The sequence below is a fragment of the Caloenas nicobarica genome, chromosome 2 (genome assembly GCF_036013445.1).
Source record: "Caloenas nicobarica isolate bCalNic1 chromosome 2, bCalNic1.hap1, whole genome shotgun sequence".
NCBI classification, from domain to species: domain Eukaryota; kingdom Metazoa; phylum Chordata; class Aves; order Columbiformes; family Columbidae; genus Caloenas; species Caloenas nicobarica.
Genome location: NC_088246.1, coordinates 20,356,024 through 20,371,379, shown reverse-complemented (window position 1 = coordinate 20,371,379; position 15,356 = coordinate 20,356,024). Strand labels below are relative to the sequence as shown.

Sequence of the window (15,356 nt, the reverse complement as noted above, 5' to 3'; positions counted from 1 at the left end):
GGTCCTGGGAAAAAAAATTAATCCATACAATTAGTCTCCAAATTGGCTGAACTATTCTGATTAGAAGGTTATGGCAGACATCTAACACAGAAAAATTTGTTCATAGTATTCAGAAAACTTGCAAGCAATTGAAAGCAACTGTCCTAAAGTGAGAAGATTAGGCAATACTACTGTGCCTTTTGGTTTTTTTTAATAACTGTTATGCCTATATAAAACTTAAGTAGTTGAAACACCAAAGTGCTGCTTTTTCCTTCAACAACTAAACACTTACTTTAAAGCTTAAAAAAAAAATCAACTTGAAAATCCTGGATTTTGATTCTTTCATTCTGTTGCCTAGTATGATAGTTCCCATAGTGTGGTTTTTGTTTATTTTTAAGACAAAAACACAGTATGAACCTTATTGCAATCACCTTTTCTTTTGTGTCTCATTTTCTTCTCCCTCACGCCACTCTTAATTTTTATTCCAATCTAATAAATCCAGAAGAGATTATTATCTTGTGTTCCATGCTGTGCCATAACTGAATTTAAATGCTGGTGTTCCTCACCAGGTGGGAATCAGTGGTCTAGTAAAAATGCCACTTGCTGGAAATGCCTTTTTTTTTTTTTTCATCCTGTCTTCTTTTTTTATATGTCTTAGGCATAGCCTCCAATACGTTTCAGTGCTTAATTCAGTGAGGCTTTATTAGGATAACAATGCATTTAACAATTGCAAGAATACAGGAAAAAAGGGATACAGGAGAGAAGGTACAGCCCACACAAATATTTGCTCTTGGTTTTCCGAGAATTTATCCTCTTGATGTGTTTGTCGGTACTGCCTGTTTTGCATGTAACAGCAAAGTACTGTATCCCAAACTACTGTCTTTTCTCTGAGAAGCGTGTCTTTAACTTTTGCATGAATATTAATGTGTGCTCTGTTGTTGAGAAAAATCACTTTCTTGCATTTGGATTTTGAATATTGTCTTAATTTTTTCTCTGTTAATCCAAGTTACAAGTTGCACCACTCTGAGGTCCTATGCTCAGTTTTTATCTCTAAGATTTCCTTGTGTTTTATAATTATAACAAAAAATGTTTGTCAGCCTGTTTTGTTGTTCTGTAACAGTTTGCTGTATCACTCTTTCTGATTAGTTATTCTTAGTGATTAATATATATTCATTAAAAAAAGCAGTGACCTGGGTGCCTCCATATCTTTTGGTATCGTACAGCAGGATTTTTTTTCTACTTATCAGGAAATGGTCGTTGTTAAATTTTAACATGATTTTTAAAAAAATATTTAGTAGATTTAACATTTTATAATGAAAAGTTTGCTGCTTGGGTTGAGATTGAGATTGAAATTGGTTGAGCTCTCTGTTCTTTTTGATAACTTAAATGAGTGAAATTACCCAACTAGTGCTCTATGGCCATTTGTTTCTGGGGTCTCTACTTTCAGAATACAGCGTCAGACTGCAGAAATAGAAGTAAGAGTTTTTGACTGGGTTTTCTTCCAGTCATTGGTTATTAAAACCATCTCTCTGCCTGTATGCCTTTCAAGAAAAAGATGCATTGAAGTATGTTGTCATCTCATTTCAATAGTATTTTTAGTGGGAGCGGAAATGGCATATAGTGGCTTCTTTAAGACATACAGCCTTTTAGATGTTAATTTTTTTAATTTTAAATTTTTATTTGTAGCTCATCAACTCTTTGGTGCTGGTGTTGTATGATTCAGTAATGTACGATCTTTACATTTCAGCAATCTCAGTTTATTCAGAAATTTTCAGGATTTATTCTTATTCTGGAAGTTCACTGTGATCAAATTGTGACTTTGTAGTGTGGGGTTCTGGTGTGTTTTGTTTTGGTTTTTGGTTTTGGTCCATGTAATGTATCTGTGCTCTTAGTGACTGTAATAAGCACATCTGTGAGGCAATTTCAAGCAATATTGCATACACTTGTCACTAACCTGTTTTACAGATACAATCCAAAATATTATTTTCTCAGGGCAGAGATTTTTTTTTTTTGGCGCTAGTGGATTCTTCTTTCTTTTTATGCTGTTTTTCTTCCTCTGCAGCTTCTGTTTTATTTTCTTCCTAAGTTCCCATCTATTACTTTATGCACTGTGCTTCCTTTGCCACAGAAGCGGCTAATAGAAGGAATGGGACAAGAAGTATCTGTCAGAGCAGCCCTTACGGCTTGCACAGAGACAGGGAAACTGAATAGTTGCTGTTTGTTACTCTTTTTAGTCCAGGATTTATTTGTGGTGGCATGATAGATCCACTTCAACACAGTGTAGTGAACAACTGCCTCCTTGGTGGAGACGTGATAATTGGGAAGGTAGGTGCTACTGCTCAGTTGCAATTCTAAGTGAAATAAGTTTGCTTTAATCGCTTCCATTGTCCCTGCTGAAGTTGGTTTGGCTTTAGTCCCCTCAGGAATAGTGGCAAAACAGCAGGATTTTCTTTAGCATTCATATAGTGGTGGTCATCCTCCTTTGTCTGATCCAGCTTTTAGAGGGAGACAAGGATTTTTTTTTTCGATAGATTTGGAGTTATTTGTTAACTAGAGAGGAATGTGAAAGCTCAGGAATCTTGAGATCTTTTCAGATTTTGAATGTAGAGCACCTGATGTTCCAGATGCTTCTGTCCTGTGGTTTTTATTTTCTCGCTTTCTGAATTAGTCTAGTCCCTAATTTTGGATCTTTGTAGTCCCGTGCTCTTTTCTCCACATCACTAGTTTACACTGGTTTTGGCTTCCTGTTTCAGTGGTTTTATTCTTGTCATAGTTGCAGTCTTCTCAGTGTTTTGTATGCTATCAAGGGAACTTTCTCCTCCTTTTTCTTTTCTTTCTATTCCGGCACCCACAAGAAAATAAGTGAAAATACAGGAAAAAGGAACTTTATGCTTAGTTCTTTTTCCTCTTTTAGGAGCAGTTTTGGGAGCAATCTTATTTATACCTTCCAAAACAGAAGTGGATTTATGAGGGAATTTAAGAGTAGTCTTTGCTGAAAATTCAAGTTGAGAGGGTTTTTGCAAGTCTTCAGAAGAAGGATTTGGCCATTTTCATAGGACAGTAAAGCGCACATGCCTGATACATATTGCTGCTGAGTTTGCAGGTATAGCCTCAAATTATGGATGTCATATTCTCAGATTCAGTATGGTCAAGAAAGATACTCCTCCGTCTGCTTCTCTATCCCAGTCTTGCTCAGAGAAATTGATGCTGTTTCCTACCTTTAAAAAAAAAAAAATCAGCTCAAAGTGAACATGAGGAAGGGAGGAAAGTTTCAGGTTAAGCATCTGAAGTTTGCTAGAGCTGGGCAGGCAGAAGTGTAAGTCCACTGAAGGGAAGTTTCTGGGCCATCCTCTCTGTGGGTACTCGAGAAAGTGGCAGTTCTGTTAGCTGTCAGTGCTTTAATGAGCTTTTCTTTGGGGAGTAGAATGAATACATTGAAAAAGATGAAGTGCCCTCAGTTCTAGGACATTGGGATCTGACAGATGTGGCAATCTCAGAGTTCAGGTAACCTGCGCTAGATGGTTGGTTGTTGCTTCCTGCTCTGCTCCCAGAGGTGCACGTCACAACCACGTCTGGTGGCTGAAGAGAAGAATTTAATATAATTCTGTTGCAGACACTTTTGGATCAGAATATCTTAAGCCTTAAAAGTAGAGATTTTGAAATCATCTCAAAAAACTTACTTAAGCAATAATCTTTTCTCGCACTGCAAAGTAACCTATCCTAATTATGGTAAATTACATAAGACGTAATCAGACATTATTTCCATAATTTGAGGAGACCCTTATGCACTTTTTACATTTTTTTATCAGTCCGTTTCTTAATATAAAAATAGTTGAGATGTTGAATGCTAGGATAGCTCTTATGAAGATAGTATAGATTTCTACTGCTTGTTTGCAAAGCTAGTAATGGATGGGTGCCTTGTGGTGACACCTCTTACCCCTTAGAAATCAGTAGTTTATGTAAAGCATAGACAGCACTTATGACAATATGTTAATGTATTGCTAAATTTCTCCAAAATACGCATCCTCTGCTGATCATGACGTCAGGTCATACCAGTCTTTCCCTTTCACCGATACTAATTCATTTGATTTAAGCTAGAACTAGGTGATCTTTCCTGCAGATAAACAGTATGTTTTGTAAATTCTGTTAGTTCATTTTTTGTAAGTTGAGTTTATACATTGCCATACAGTGTATGGTGGTGGTGTTGTCTGTTTTTTGGGTTTTTTTGGGTTTGGTGTTTTTGGGTTTTTGTTTTGTTTTGTTTTTGTGTGTGTGTGTGTGTGTGTGTGTTTTTCTTGAAGATCGAACATAAAAGTAGCAAGCTTTGCAAATTTGTGGTCAGTTTGTTTGTATTTTCTGCATTTTTCTTTCTAAAGATGATTTGCATTACTTTTAATATGAGTGATAATTAAAAAGAGAATAATAAAACATCTGGAGATCATGATATTGCACAGTTTAAGCAGCATGCTTCCAGAAAAAGGAAATTGTATCCTTACTGTGGTGCTGGAATTCTCTAATCAATAGAAATGGTGGATACGTGAAAACCAATTAACATACTTTATGTGACTATCAAAACACCTCTTGATGATAAGATCTCTCAAAAGAGGTTCCTACCCACTGGGTCAAAGATAAAACAGCAGCATGGATCACAGACTGTTTGGATGCTGGAATTACTCTGTTCTCACTATAACTTTAAAAAAAAAAAAGAAAAAAAAAGAAAATATATAAGAGGAAAAGCCAGCAATCCAGAACAGAAAGAAATCATTCTTATTAGAATATGTTGCTCATCCTTGGGACTCATTGCCACAGGAAATTGCCAGTGCTGGCAGATTTAGAAAGTGTGCTGAATGCATCCCTCAGTATGTTGTAGACAGAGAGGGCTTTGGTGTTGTGGTGGCGTGGTGTAAGATACCAATGCAAACTAGTGACTTTCCTTGCACTAAACCGTATTTGTGTCACAGCCACTTAAATTTTAGCGTCTTAGAAAATTAAAAATGTAAAAGAACCATACTAGTAAAGGTTTTTCCATCTAATTTTCTTGTGTGTTTCTTAAAAGCTGTTTTAGTTCCTTGTTACTTCTAGGCAAAATGGGTAAAAATCTGATTTTCTTTTCATTCAATCTAACTGAGGATTTTTGGGGTGGGGGTGGAGGTGGAGGAGAGCAGCAAGGAGGAAGAATTTACAGCCAGAGGGAAAATTCCTTCTAACATGTGACTCAACTAGAAGAACAAAGGAATCATAGTTGCAAGTTATCTAGTATTTAGCCCAATTAAAAAAAATTTCTTTTTGTATTTTCCTCTTCCTTCAGTAAGATTGTCTTTGCATGGACTTACGCAATATACAGGTAGTGTGAAAGGCAGTTGCATGATTTTGTGCAGTGCTGCATGCTGAGACAACCGCATCAACGTTTCCGTCTAGCAATAAATGTTTTCTGCCTTCAAGCTGAAGCTTATTTAGCTTGGCTTATCTGGTGCTGCTGTAGCAACCATCAGTCTCCAGGCAACTGAGGCACACTGACCTCTTCCTTGAACTGAGTGTAGCTACTTCATTTTAGCTGCCTGAGACAATAGGAAGGGTATTGAATGTGAAAAATGTGAAATTTTCTAGTCTGTATGCAGTGGAAATAATAAATAAATAAAGATAAAACCAAATGTTCAGGTTTGACTTGAAAAACATTTCAAGTTTACATGGTGCGTGCTTTGTTACAAGCTGCAAAGTTCTTTGCTGAGGCAGCGTCCTTATAGGCCTCGTATAAAACGTTGAGAATCTTGCAAGCGTTTTTACACAGCAGTAATTCTGCTACTGTAGGTGTTTGTTTCATCACTTAAATAGCAAAGACTATTGATGTTTATTTAGAAAGTTTAAATGTCAATGTTTGTGAGTAAGTGGCTGGTTCCTTATTATTGCTATTTTTGAAATTATAGATGATCTTGGCAGTAGTTACTTTTCTCTCAAATCCATTGTTTGCCATATTACAAGTGTCTGGCTTTCTTTGGAATACTTATGTGAAGAAAATAGATTCCTTTATGGGTATACTGGGTTTGTTTCCTAATCATGTCATTCTTTGTGCTAGTCAATATGAGAGCGAAATTGTGATTTCTGATACGTAGGTTGATGTTCTTAAGGAAAACAGATTCTTAGGTAAGATATTGTTTCCATTTTCTATGTAGAGCACACACAGGTTAAGTGCAGTGAAGACAGGTAAATGGAAAGGACTGAGGAAGAAACTTGAGGTAAAAGGGATTTGTGTCGAAATGACAACTGTTTCCAGATAGGTTGTGAGGGGAGGTGGAGGAATCCCAGGGTCTTATCTCTGTAAATCCTCCTTTTTAAGACAAAAACAAACAAAAGAGACCTCTTAATGAGGTAGCATGCTAGTCAGGTTTTGTACAAGTTTCTTTTTGGTGTCTAGTTTATAAATAAACAGCTTTTAATTGGTTAAATTTCATAGAATATGCAGCTTAGTTAACATAGAAGAGATCAGTAAACTGGTAGTACAGTTGAGGTTGTAGCTTTTTCACGTTATTGGAAGATAGGCCTTCTACCCATGTGGTTTTTAATGACTTGATGTGCCCTTGTTGTACACTGGGCAGAGATATAAATTAGTTTCTGTAGGTGTGCCATTAATTTTTCATTTTGCCTTTCAAAGCCCACCGTGTTTCCCAGTTACATTCATTCATGCCCTTCTTGGAAAATATTTGAGTGCTGCTGTTTGAAGGTTAGATGATTTCATTTAATTGAAGGATTTGTTTGTACGTTTAATCAAAACAATTGATTCTCAAAGACAGTATTTGATTATTTGCTTGTTCATAAGCAAGAATCTTCATCATAGCTAGGAGTTCAAAGTATTTATTTTTGCTAGTAACATAAAAAGTGGTAATGATGTGAGTAATGTGTCCATAGGATGATTTTACATGTCATGTATACAGTTTTCCTGATAGATTTTAATTATAATAATTTGTACATTTGTAATTAATACTTTTTGATTGAAAAGTTGTTTTTTTCTTCTGAGACATCACAAACATTTTTCTGATTCCATTTGAAGTTTCCCAGCCTCCTAGTTAAGCTTTTCAGTTAATTCTTTAATTTCAGCCAGTTAGTGAAAACATTTGTTGTAAAACTGCACGTTGACTATCTGTTTTAAAAAAAATCCCAAACTTTTAAACTTAGATGGGTGATAGTGGCAGCATGGAATGGGTTATCTTTTCGATCCCCGTATTGTGTTTGTAGAATGAATAAGTAAAAGGCTCCAGTGGATGCTCGGGATTCATTCACATTGGTGATGTATGTATGACAGCAGGTGAGGTGAGGTTAGCTGTGAAAAGAACACTTTCTGCTTTCAGTCATCAATAGTGCTGCAGGCTATTTTATTTAAGAAGTCAATATAGTTTGCTTGAAAATGAATTAAAAGCCAAAATACACATGAAAGACAAACTACAAATTAAAAAGGTGTAAATGAAAGTATCGGTTCAGTTAAAATAAATAAATAGAGTTTACCGTGCTGCATTTTAATATTATTTGTGTTGTGCTAATTGTTTTGAGAAGTCCGTTGATGGTTTCAGAAGAAATGTAGAAACAGTATTTTATTAAGGATTTTTGTGTTGTCTTCAATTCCATTTGTATTTCTTGGCATATAGGAAAATAATCAGGAATTTGGAATTTTTTTTAGTTGGAAACAAGGTGTAGATAAGATCTCTAAGCAAATTCCATGTTTGTGGTGAAAATACTCAAGAGTTGTGTTGTAGCAAGTGATGCATGAAAAGCTGTTGATGTGGCAGAACTTTCCTCTTCGGCTTCCTAGAAATTTGATGGATTGCTGCAGTCTGACCACCCACTCTTATGTAGGTGTGTGTTGCCATCCCAGGTGAACAGTGAACAGAATTCCGAGAAGGCACGTGGTGATGTGCAGCAGTGGCTCCCCCCATGTCTCCTAAATGAAGTTAAAGATGGTACCAGAAATACTGAAAGAATAAAAGGAAGCAATAGCACGTTCTTCCTATTGCATTGAATACTCAAGAAAAGCCCACTGATGTGTGCCCTCCGTAGTGTAACTGGCCTTAAAAATGCCAGAGATAAAAATCACTTCTCTTCACTTGTTCAAGTTAAGGTAGGGAAAGATAAGGCCCCAGGTTGCTTTTGCTGCTATTACTTGATATGCAGCTCTTTTCACTTCTCCAGAAAAGCAGTTAATTTATATATGTATCTATATGATCAATTTTTGATTATCACAATCTACATGGCATTAATATGTTTGAACATCCAAGCTCATATAATTGCACTGCAGGTTACAATTTGAGGTTATATTCAATAGTAGACTGTTCAGATAAATAAATGTTGCTTGCCATTGACCAAAAGACATCAGTTTAAGATGCCTTCCAGATGAAGTAAACTGATGTTAATATTTGGTCTAGTGCTTGAGTTTCCTTCCATATTTCATGAAGCTGGACAATTGAATGGAAAGCATTAGTAACATCTTCTCAGCAGTGCGGCAGAGTGGCTCACGGAAAATTTAGCTTTAAACTTCATCTGCATAAAATTTTTTAGACTCTCTTCAGTAGTGGTTGGCCATAAGAAGTAGTTGTTGGTGATTCCTAGTGCTGTTCATTTCTTTACTTTGTGTTAATTGGAACAAGGGGTAGTTTTACGCTTTCTGTCACAGCATCGTGCTGTGATGAAGAACCTAGTATGATTGGTAAGTGGTATGACCCCAGCCACATTAATCTGGCACTCATACTTAAGGGATACAGACAGTGTGGGAGCAATGATCTATTTTTATTTTAAACAAGAAACAAAAATAACCTTTGAAATAGTTGTTGACAAACAGAAATTGTCTGAAGTAGGTAATGAGGTAATTTGTCACTAATTGTAAAGCATCATAATATAACGCAGAGCTGCAATACAGCAATGACTATTTTTAAAGCAGAGGGGAAAAGGGATGTTGATTGGATATAAACTGATCAGAGGCTGTCTTGGAATTGGTTGTTCTGGCCATCCTTGTTGTCCTATCATGGAAGGAGGAGAGTTCAGAAATGGTTTAACTACAATTAAATCCCTCCCCTTTCTTTATGGAAACTCAACTGTAGGCATTTCAGCATTAGCCTAAACAATGGTTTTGAATATGTTAAGCCCCTAACAATTAAGGAGCAGTTTGGGGCATTGAATAATGTGGAATGATGCAATTGAACCTGACAGCTTCAACAGTCAGCCTACTCATGGGACCCCAAAGTTGTTCACACTTGGTTTCATCTCTCATCACACGCTGAGTATTAAAACCTTACTGGTGTGGAGCTGAGACAGAAATGAGGCCTGTTATCAGAAAATATTTTGTAGCATAAAATTTGAAAGGAACAGGGGAATAGGTATGCTCAAAGATTCTCAAATTTTTGAGACCTAATGTAGTTGTATACAACTAAATATTGTCTCATTTTTCTCCCTTTTAATTTTATTTTCTTAAAGAACATGTAACTTTTGAAATGAAGAAGCTGTTTTCCCTGGAAATTTAAGTAAATGTCCAGTCATGAAGGCAAATAGTTGTCAACTTGGGAAACTTTATAGTCATACTGTTACAGTAAAATACTATTTTGGAGTGATGCAAACAAGTACAAAACTATTTTAAGTATTTCAGAGGATATTTACCTATACGAGTTAAATTCAGTTAACTTGCAAATCTAGTTCTCTAATTAGAAGAATATACTTGCATGCACTTTCTTGCTCTAGAGGAAGTGTTTTTAAGCATCAATCAAATATCAGTCATTAATTCTTTTTGCATTCGGGCGTTCTCTGAATTACAGTGTATCCTCCTTCTGTGCTGCTCTGCTCCTTATTGTGTTACTGATTTATTGAAAATGCCATAAATGAACGCAGTGTACTATATACCTCTAGGTGGGCTTAAATCCTTTGGCTAAAATATTTTCAGGAAAATTTGCTGCCTTTTCAAAAGAAATACTTAGTAGTCTCATTATTTTATTGGTTCATACATTTTGATCATGTATTGTGTTGACTGTTTAAATACAATCAGTTGAAATAAAGAATGCTACAGCTTTAAAAGTTCTGCATTTTAGAACATGTTTCAGTCCCGTGACCTTAATACATATTGACAGGATGATTGCGCATTTTTAATAAATGCTTGCTACAGCTTGTTTCGACTGTGAGTGAAACATGAAGCTCCTATTTCACCTTTAAATAATGTAGCACTCCTCCACCTCCTCTACTTTCCTGTCTGATGAAGTTGTCACATACATAATAAGGCTTCACAAATCGTTATTCTTGTCATTTTACATTGACATTTTCAAAAAGTACTTTAAAAGTTTTTTATTTACCTCCAACTTACTCGAACAATTTTACTAATGTGACTTTTTCCTTTGAGAGTTGCATGGGATACATGGAGACAGTAGAACTTTTGTAGTTCCAGCTTGTTGTAGGACACCTTTGCTATTATTTTAAAGTATAAACAGGGGTTAAGTTTAGGGCGAACCACCACTTGTGAAAAAACTCAAGTTCTTAGATATTGTTTAAATCATGCTAAGTCTTTTGATCTATCAGCCCACTTAGCAAACGTTGTTTAATTCCTTTGATGTCTTTTGTTTTGTGATGTGATGGTTACTCAACAGACTTTAGCAACTCCTTTCAAGATACTTAGATACTTTTGGAAAGCTCTTACAGCTATTTGGGCACGTTTCAGTCGAATAAACATGTGTTCTCCTTGCTGATTATAGCTGCCCTGCCATAATTAATATATAGTTGCTATTGCACAGTTTTAAGCAGTGAATTACACAAAGTAAGTATAGCAGCTTCTGTGTAAAATGTGATCAGAACACCTACTAGAATGAAGAAATATAGAAATATTCTAAAACTAAACAGAAATAAGGCCTGGTGCTTATAGTTATTAAAAAAAAAAGAGAACAAACTGTATTATTAGAATCCATAACCTCAACCAATTTATTTAAATAAAGTACATAGAGATTTTTATTTTGCTAGTCTTGTCTCTTAGATATGGAAGCAAATAACAGTTGAATCTCGTAATATTCCATTCTATAAGGTTTCTCCAGTAAAAGAATTTGACAAAAACCCATTGTTTTTGAGGTTTTGAAGTTTGTTTTGATTTTGAGAGGAAAACAGCTGAAGGTTGCTAGTAAACAATAGTAGCTGAGTTGTAACTATGCTATAGGTGTTTATTAAGGAAAATAGCAGGAGCTGTGCACTATTGCTGACTTCATCAGTAAGTGTCTCAGTACTAATATGTACTGTATTTCTGGAAGTTGTTATACCTGGGCAGGTGGAAATGCCTGCATTATTTTTAAGACTTACAAATAGCTCAGATTAATTCTACTAAAGACATGCAATTCTTTAAAAAATAAAAGAAATAACAGCTAGGTTTGAAATGAAACTGCTGTTCCGTATCTAGCAATCTTGAACACACCTTTAAACTGAAAAGTGAAAAAAACCTGATCATTGTAAGTAATTACTTATGGCTTTTCCTAACTTTGTGACGGTAGAAGAATGTAAGTATCAGGCACAATTTCTCACCAGTATATAGTAAATAAAGCATCATTGAAAACAGTTGTGTGAATTCATAAAAGTCCATTCATCAAGTTTAATATGTTGGCTGAAAGCCAAAACCTAATGGTAGTATGTGATTCTTTCCAGAGACATGGTTTATACTCTGTAATATTTTGCTGTAATAACCAGTATGTTTACCCTGTCTCTTGTGTGCAGTTACACATGTCAAAATGTCCCACAAATTGACTTCCTTACTGTTCACCTTTTTTTTTTCCCCCCCAAAAAAAAGATTTCTTTGGAAAGGTTGTTTACATTTTCTTAAAATATCCGTTTTAAAACCAATGATCACACAGGTTGTGTATCACTAGTGTTCCCCTACGCCCATAGAGCAATCTTTTCTTTGTTCTGAAATATTTTTTTATCAGGTAGAAAAATGCCTTTTTAGTAAGCAGCCTTGACTTTTTTTTTTTCTTCGATTGCCTGTCTCTGCGACTCGGCATTTGACACAAATCTTTTCTTCGAAAGGGAAAAAGCCTAAGCAGCCAAGGAAGAAGGTATTTTTATTGCGTTGGATTATGCAAGATTTTGGCCAGCCTCCTTAGCTTCATCTGTTTAAGGGTTCATTTTCACTTGTTTGGCACAAGTCCCAGCAGAGAGCTTCAGAATTGTGGTTAGCAACATGAATGAACACAAACTTTGGGAGCTCTTCAATAAGTAGAACTGGCCAACTGCCAAAAATACAGTTCCTTATATGGGGTCAGGGCAAAGCTGTGATTTGGCGAGCCCCCTATTGTATAGAAAACATACTTGTAATGGCTGTTTGCGTTCTTTAAAATAAAAACAAAACAAAACAAAAAAACACCAGGCTTCCAAGTCTATCAAAATAGGAAGTAACCGAATAGTGTGCAGGTTTTACTAATGATGGAGTAGGGCAAAGGAAATATGGCTCTGTGTAGTTAAACTGTGGAGCTGAAAGTTGGACCTTTTGACCTCCACAGCCGGCTTGTGATGTAAGGAACCCAAGCATTTGTGAGACATCTGTTGTCTACCTGCCCTTATTTTGTAAATGGTTTAATAAGATTAAATAATTAGCAGGATAACCACATGGTCGCCATGCTATGAAGTCCTAGCATTGAGTGCATACTTCGGGACTGCAGGGAAGTCTGCCCATCCTGTTACATGGTGCTTGTTTGAAAATGCACTTTAGGTATTTTTAATATTTGCTGCAGTAATTTTTTTATTAGAGGTTTTTTATTAACAAATCTTGCCAGTGACAAGTAAAACACACTTTAAAGCCTGACGTATTTTTCCAAGTACTGCGATTCTATTTCTGTACTCACAAATGGAAAAGAATTTTTTTTTCTTTTAAATACATTCAATTAAAAAAAATCAACTTAAAAAAATTAATAACTCTGCATTAGGAAGGCCTCTTTAAGATATATTTAGCATTTCTCACCATTTCTTAAAAAAAAAAAAAAAAAAGTTTTAATTGGTTTCTTGCAGGCAAACACCCTACCTGGATCTTCTCTCAGCCTGCCCCCACCCCACATGTACGGCAACAGGCTCAATCCCAGCTCGGCAATGGCAGCACTTATAGCTCAGTCAGAGAACAGCCAAGCAGGTAAGCTTCCCGCTGCGGGGGACAGACATGCAACTTTACAGACTTAAGTATTTTTAAAAAGATAGTTAAATTTTATTTTTGAACTCTGCTCAGCATCGGGTTATTAAATGTCTGTATAAAGTTGTTTTGTGTTGGAAGTAAATTCTCAGTTGTCCTGCAGAACAGCACGGTTTTTCTTCCTTTTTTTTTTTTTTTTTTTTTTAACTTTTTATTTTTTTAGTGTCTGAAATGTAAATGTTTAAGCAGAGCCATCAGCAGGCAGGAATGCAACAATGTCTCCTGTGACTTCTGTGATTGATGTGTTCAGTTCGGAGCTCTTTGCAACGAGAGTAACACAGCTCTGGGTTTTGTCGTGAATAGTTTAAACCTTTATTTGCATAATTCATGAAATTGCATTACACCCAACTTTGTGTGAAAGAGATCCCGTTAGAGAACTTCTGCAGCATTTAATAATCTGGTGAATATTTACCGATTGGCATTTTGTAGCGTTGCCTCTCTACAGTTTTAATGAGCCGCTGGCTTTGCTTTGTTTCATTCCCCCGTAAGGATTTGTTGACATGTCGCGGCAGTCGTGCCTCTTTGGGGGCAGGGAAGGAGTTTAGCAGTTTACCAAGAATGGATCAGTCATGTCTTTGCCCTCCACGGGGTCGGAGGTCGCTTGACTCAGAATAGGGGGAGGGCAACCTTGAAGGGGGCAGATAGGGTTATTTTATTGAGAGGCCATAGGGAAAATAACCCTTTTGAGTCCTTCCAAGCAAAACGTTTTCGTATATTTAATGAGGCCTTTTTTGTTTGTTTTACTACCTTTTTAGCAAGGGGCTTTCCTATGCTTCTGCTTATAAATAGGAATTAGTGAATTATACACTTTCATAAAGTTTTCAGTAAATTTGCAGAATAATGTGTGCTTGTTAGATGGCAGCAGTAAGTTTAATACGTTATATATTTTATGAGTTGTTTTGGGATGCAAAGTGTTAAAAAAATACAGAGCATCAGGATTTGCTGTGATAAGCATACAGATTAGCTGTCCACAGCTGTGATTCATTACTTTCACCGTAGAAATTAAAAGTGGCTGAGGGGAGGGTACTGCAAATGCAAACCACGCTTCTGTGCTGTAAAACTGAAAGGAATGAAAGAAGTGAACATAATCCATGGCCTGGTACAGCCTCAGAAGTGTGTAAGGACAACACCTTACATGCTACAGTTCAGCAATCTTAAACTAGTTACGTATTCGCTCTCCAGCAGTAACTACAGATAGAAGTTGAGATTTAAGGTATTTTTAAAATATCTACATCAGCTTTAAAACTCTTATCTAAAAAGAGTCGATTTATCAGCTGTGAAATATTTACACTGCAGATCAAGATCTCGGAGATAACAGCCGCAGCCTTGTTGGCAGAGGAGGTTCACCCAGAGGAAGCCTCTCACCACGGTAAGTGTTATTTACATTGGGGAGTGCAGGCAGAAGAAATGTTTTAAGGTTTGGAAACTTCAGTGTCTTTTTACTAATAATACAGAAGTGTTTTAAAAGCATATATATATGTAGAGAGAGAGAGATGTGTATATATGTATATATACACGCGTATACATAAATTTATTTTTATGTAGATACATCAATCTTAAAAAAAAAACAACACCCTAATACACCCAGGTAGCTAAAAATGTGCTGAAATTTACTTGTATATCGACTGAAATTAGTTTTACAAATGAAGGACTTTACTTAAGAAATGGAGACTTGCCTTAGAGGGATTTATGAATCATTTAATCCATGTGTACTACTTACCTCTTGAGTTTTTTTTAACATCGTATTTTTAGTCACATTTGCAAAAATTCCAAAATCCTATAGCCTTAAAGACTACAACGGTCACAAGAATAAGATAGTCTGAGAAGGTAAATATCAGTAAAAACTTCAAACAGATATTTTCTTCCCTTTCCCTCACCACTTCAAAATATGCAACAATTCTCTGTGGGGAAAAAAAAAAACTTTTTTTGTTCTGCAGCAATTCACCTCTACTACAGAAGTTTGACATAAGAATTTTGCTGGAAATGTATCACATTATTTTGTTTTAAATACTTGCTGTTAAAATTTCTATATTGTGTTTTAAATACTTAAGTAATATTTTCTGTGTATTTTAAGTAGCTCTTTGTTTTTAAATGACTTTATTTTCCATACTGGATCCCATATGAATTAGATTTTATAGTGTTATTACTGTATTTTTTTACTTGGGGACTAACCATGGGGATTTTATCTTGAAAAGGATTT

At 35.8% G+C, this 15,356-nt stretch overlaps 1 protein-coding gene across 3 annotated transcripts in view; it reads left to right on the top strand.

Annotated features, from left to right (window-relative positions):
- The window catches only part of MLLT10 (MLLT10 histone lysine methyltransferase DOT1L cofactor), a 137,122-nt gene that overhangs the window by 103,391 nt on the left and 18,375 nt on the right, over nucleotides 1-15,356 (top strand). For all 3 annotated transcript variants that reach the window (XM_065629120.1, XM_065629119.1, XM_065629121.1), the window contains exons 13-14: nucleotides 12,982-13,099; nucleotides 14,453-14,525. In XM_065629120.1, coding sequence (XP_065485192.1) covers nucleotides 12,982-13,099; nucleotides 14,453-14,525 — 191 coding nt within the window. The remainder of the gene's footprint in view (nucleotides 1-12,981; nucleotides 13,100-14,452; nucleotides 14,526-15,356) is intronic.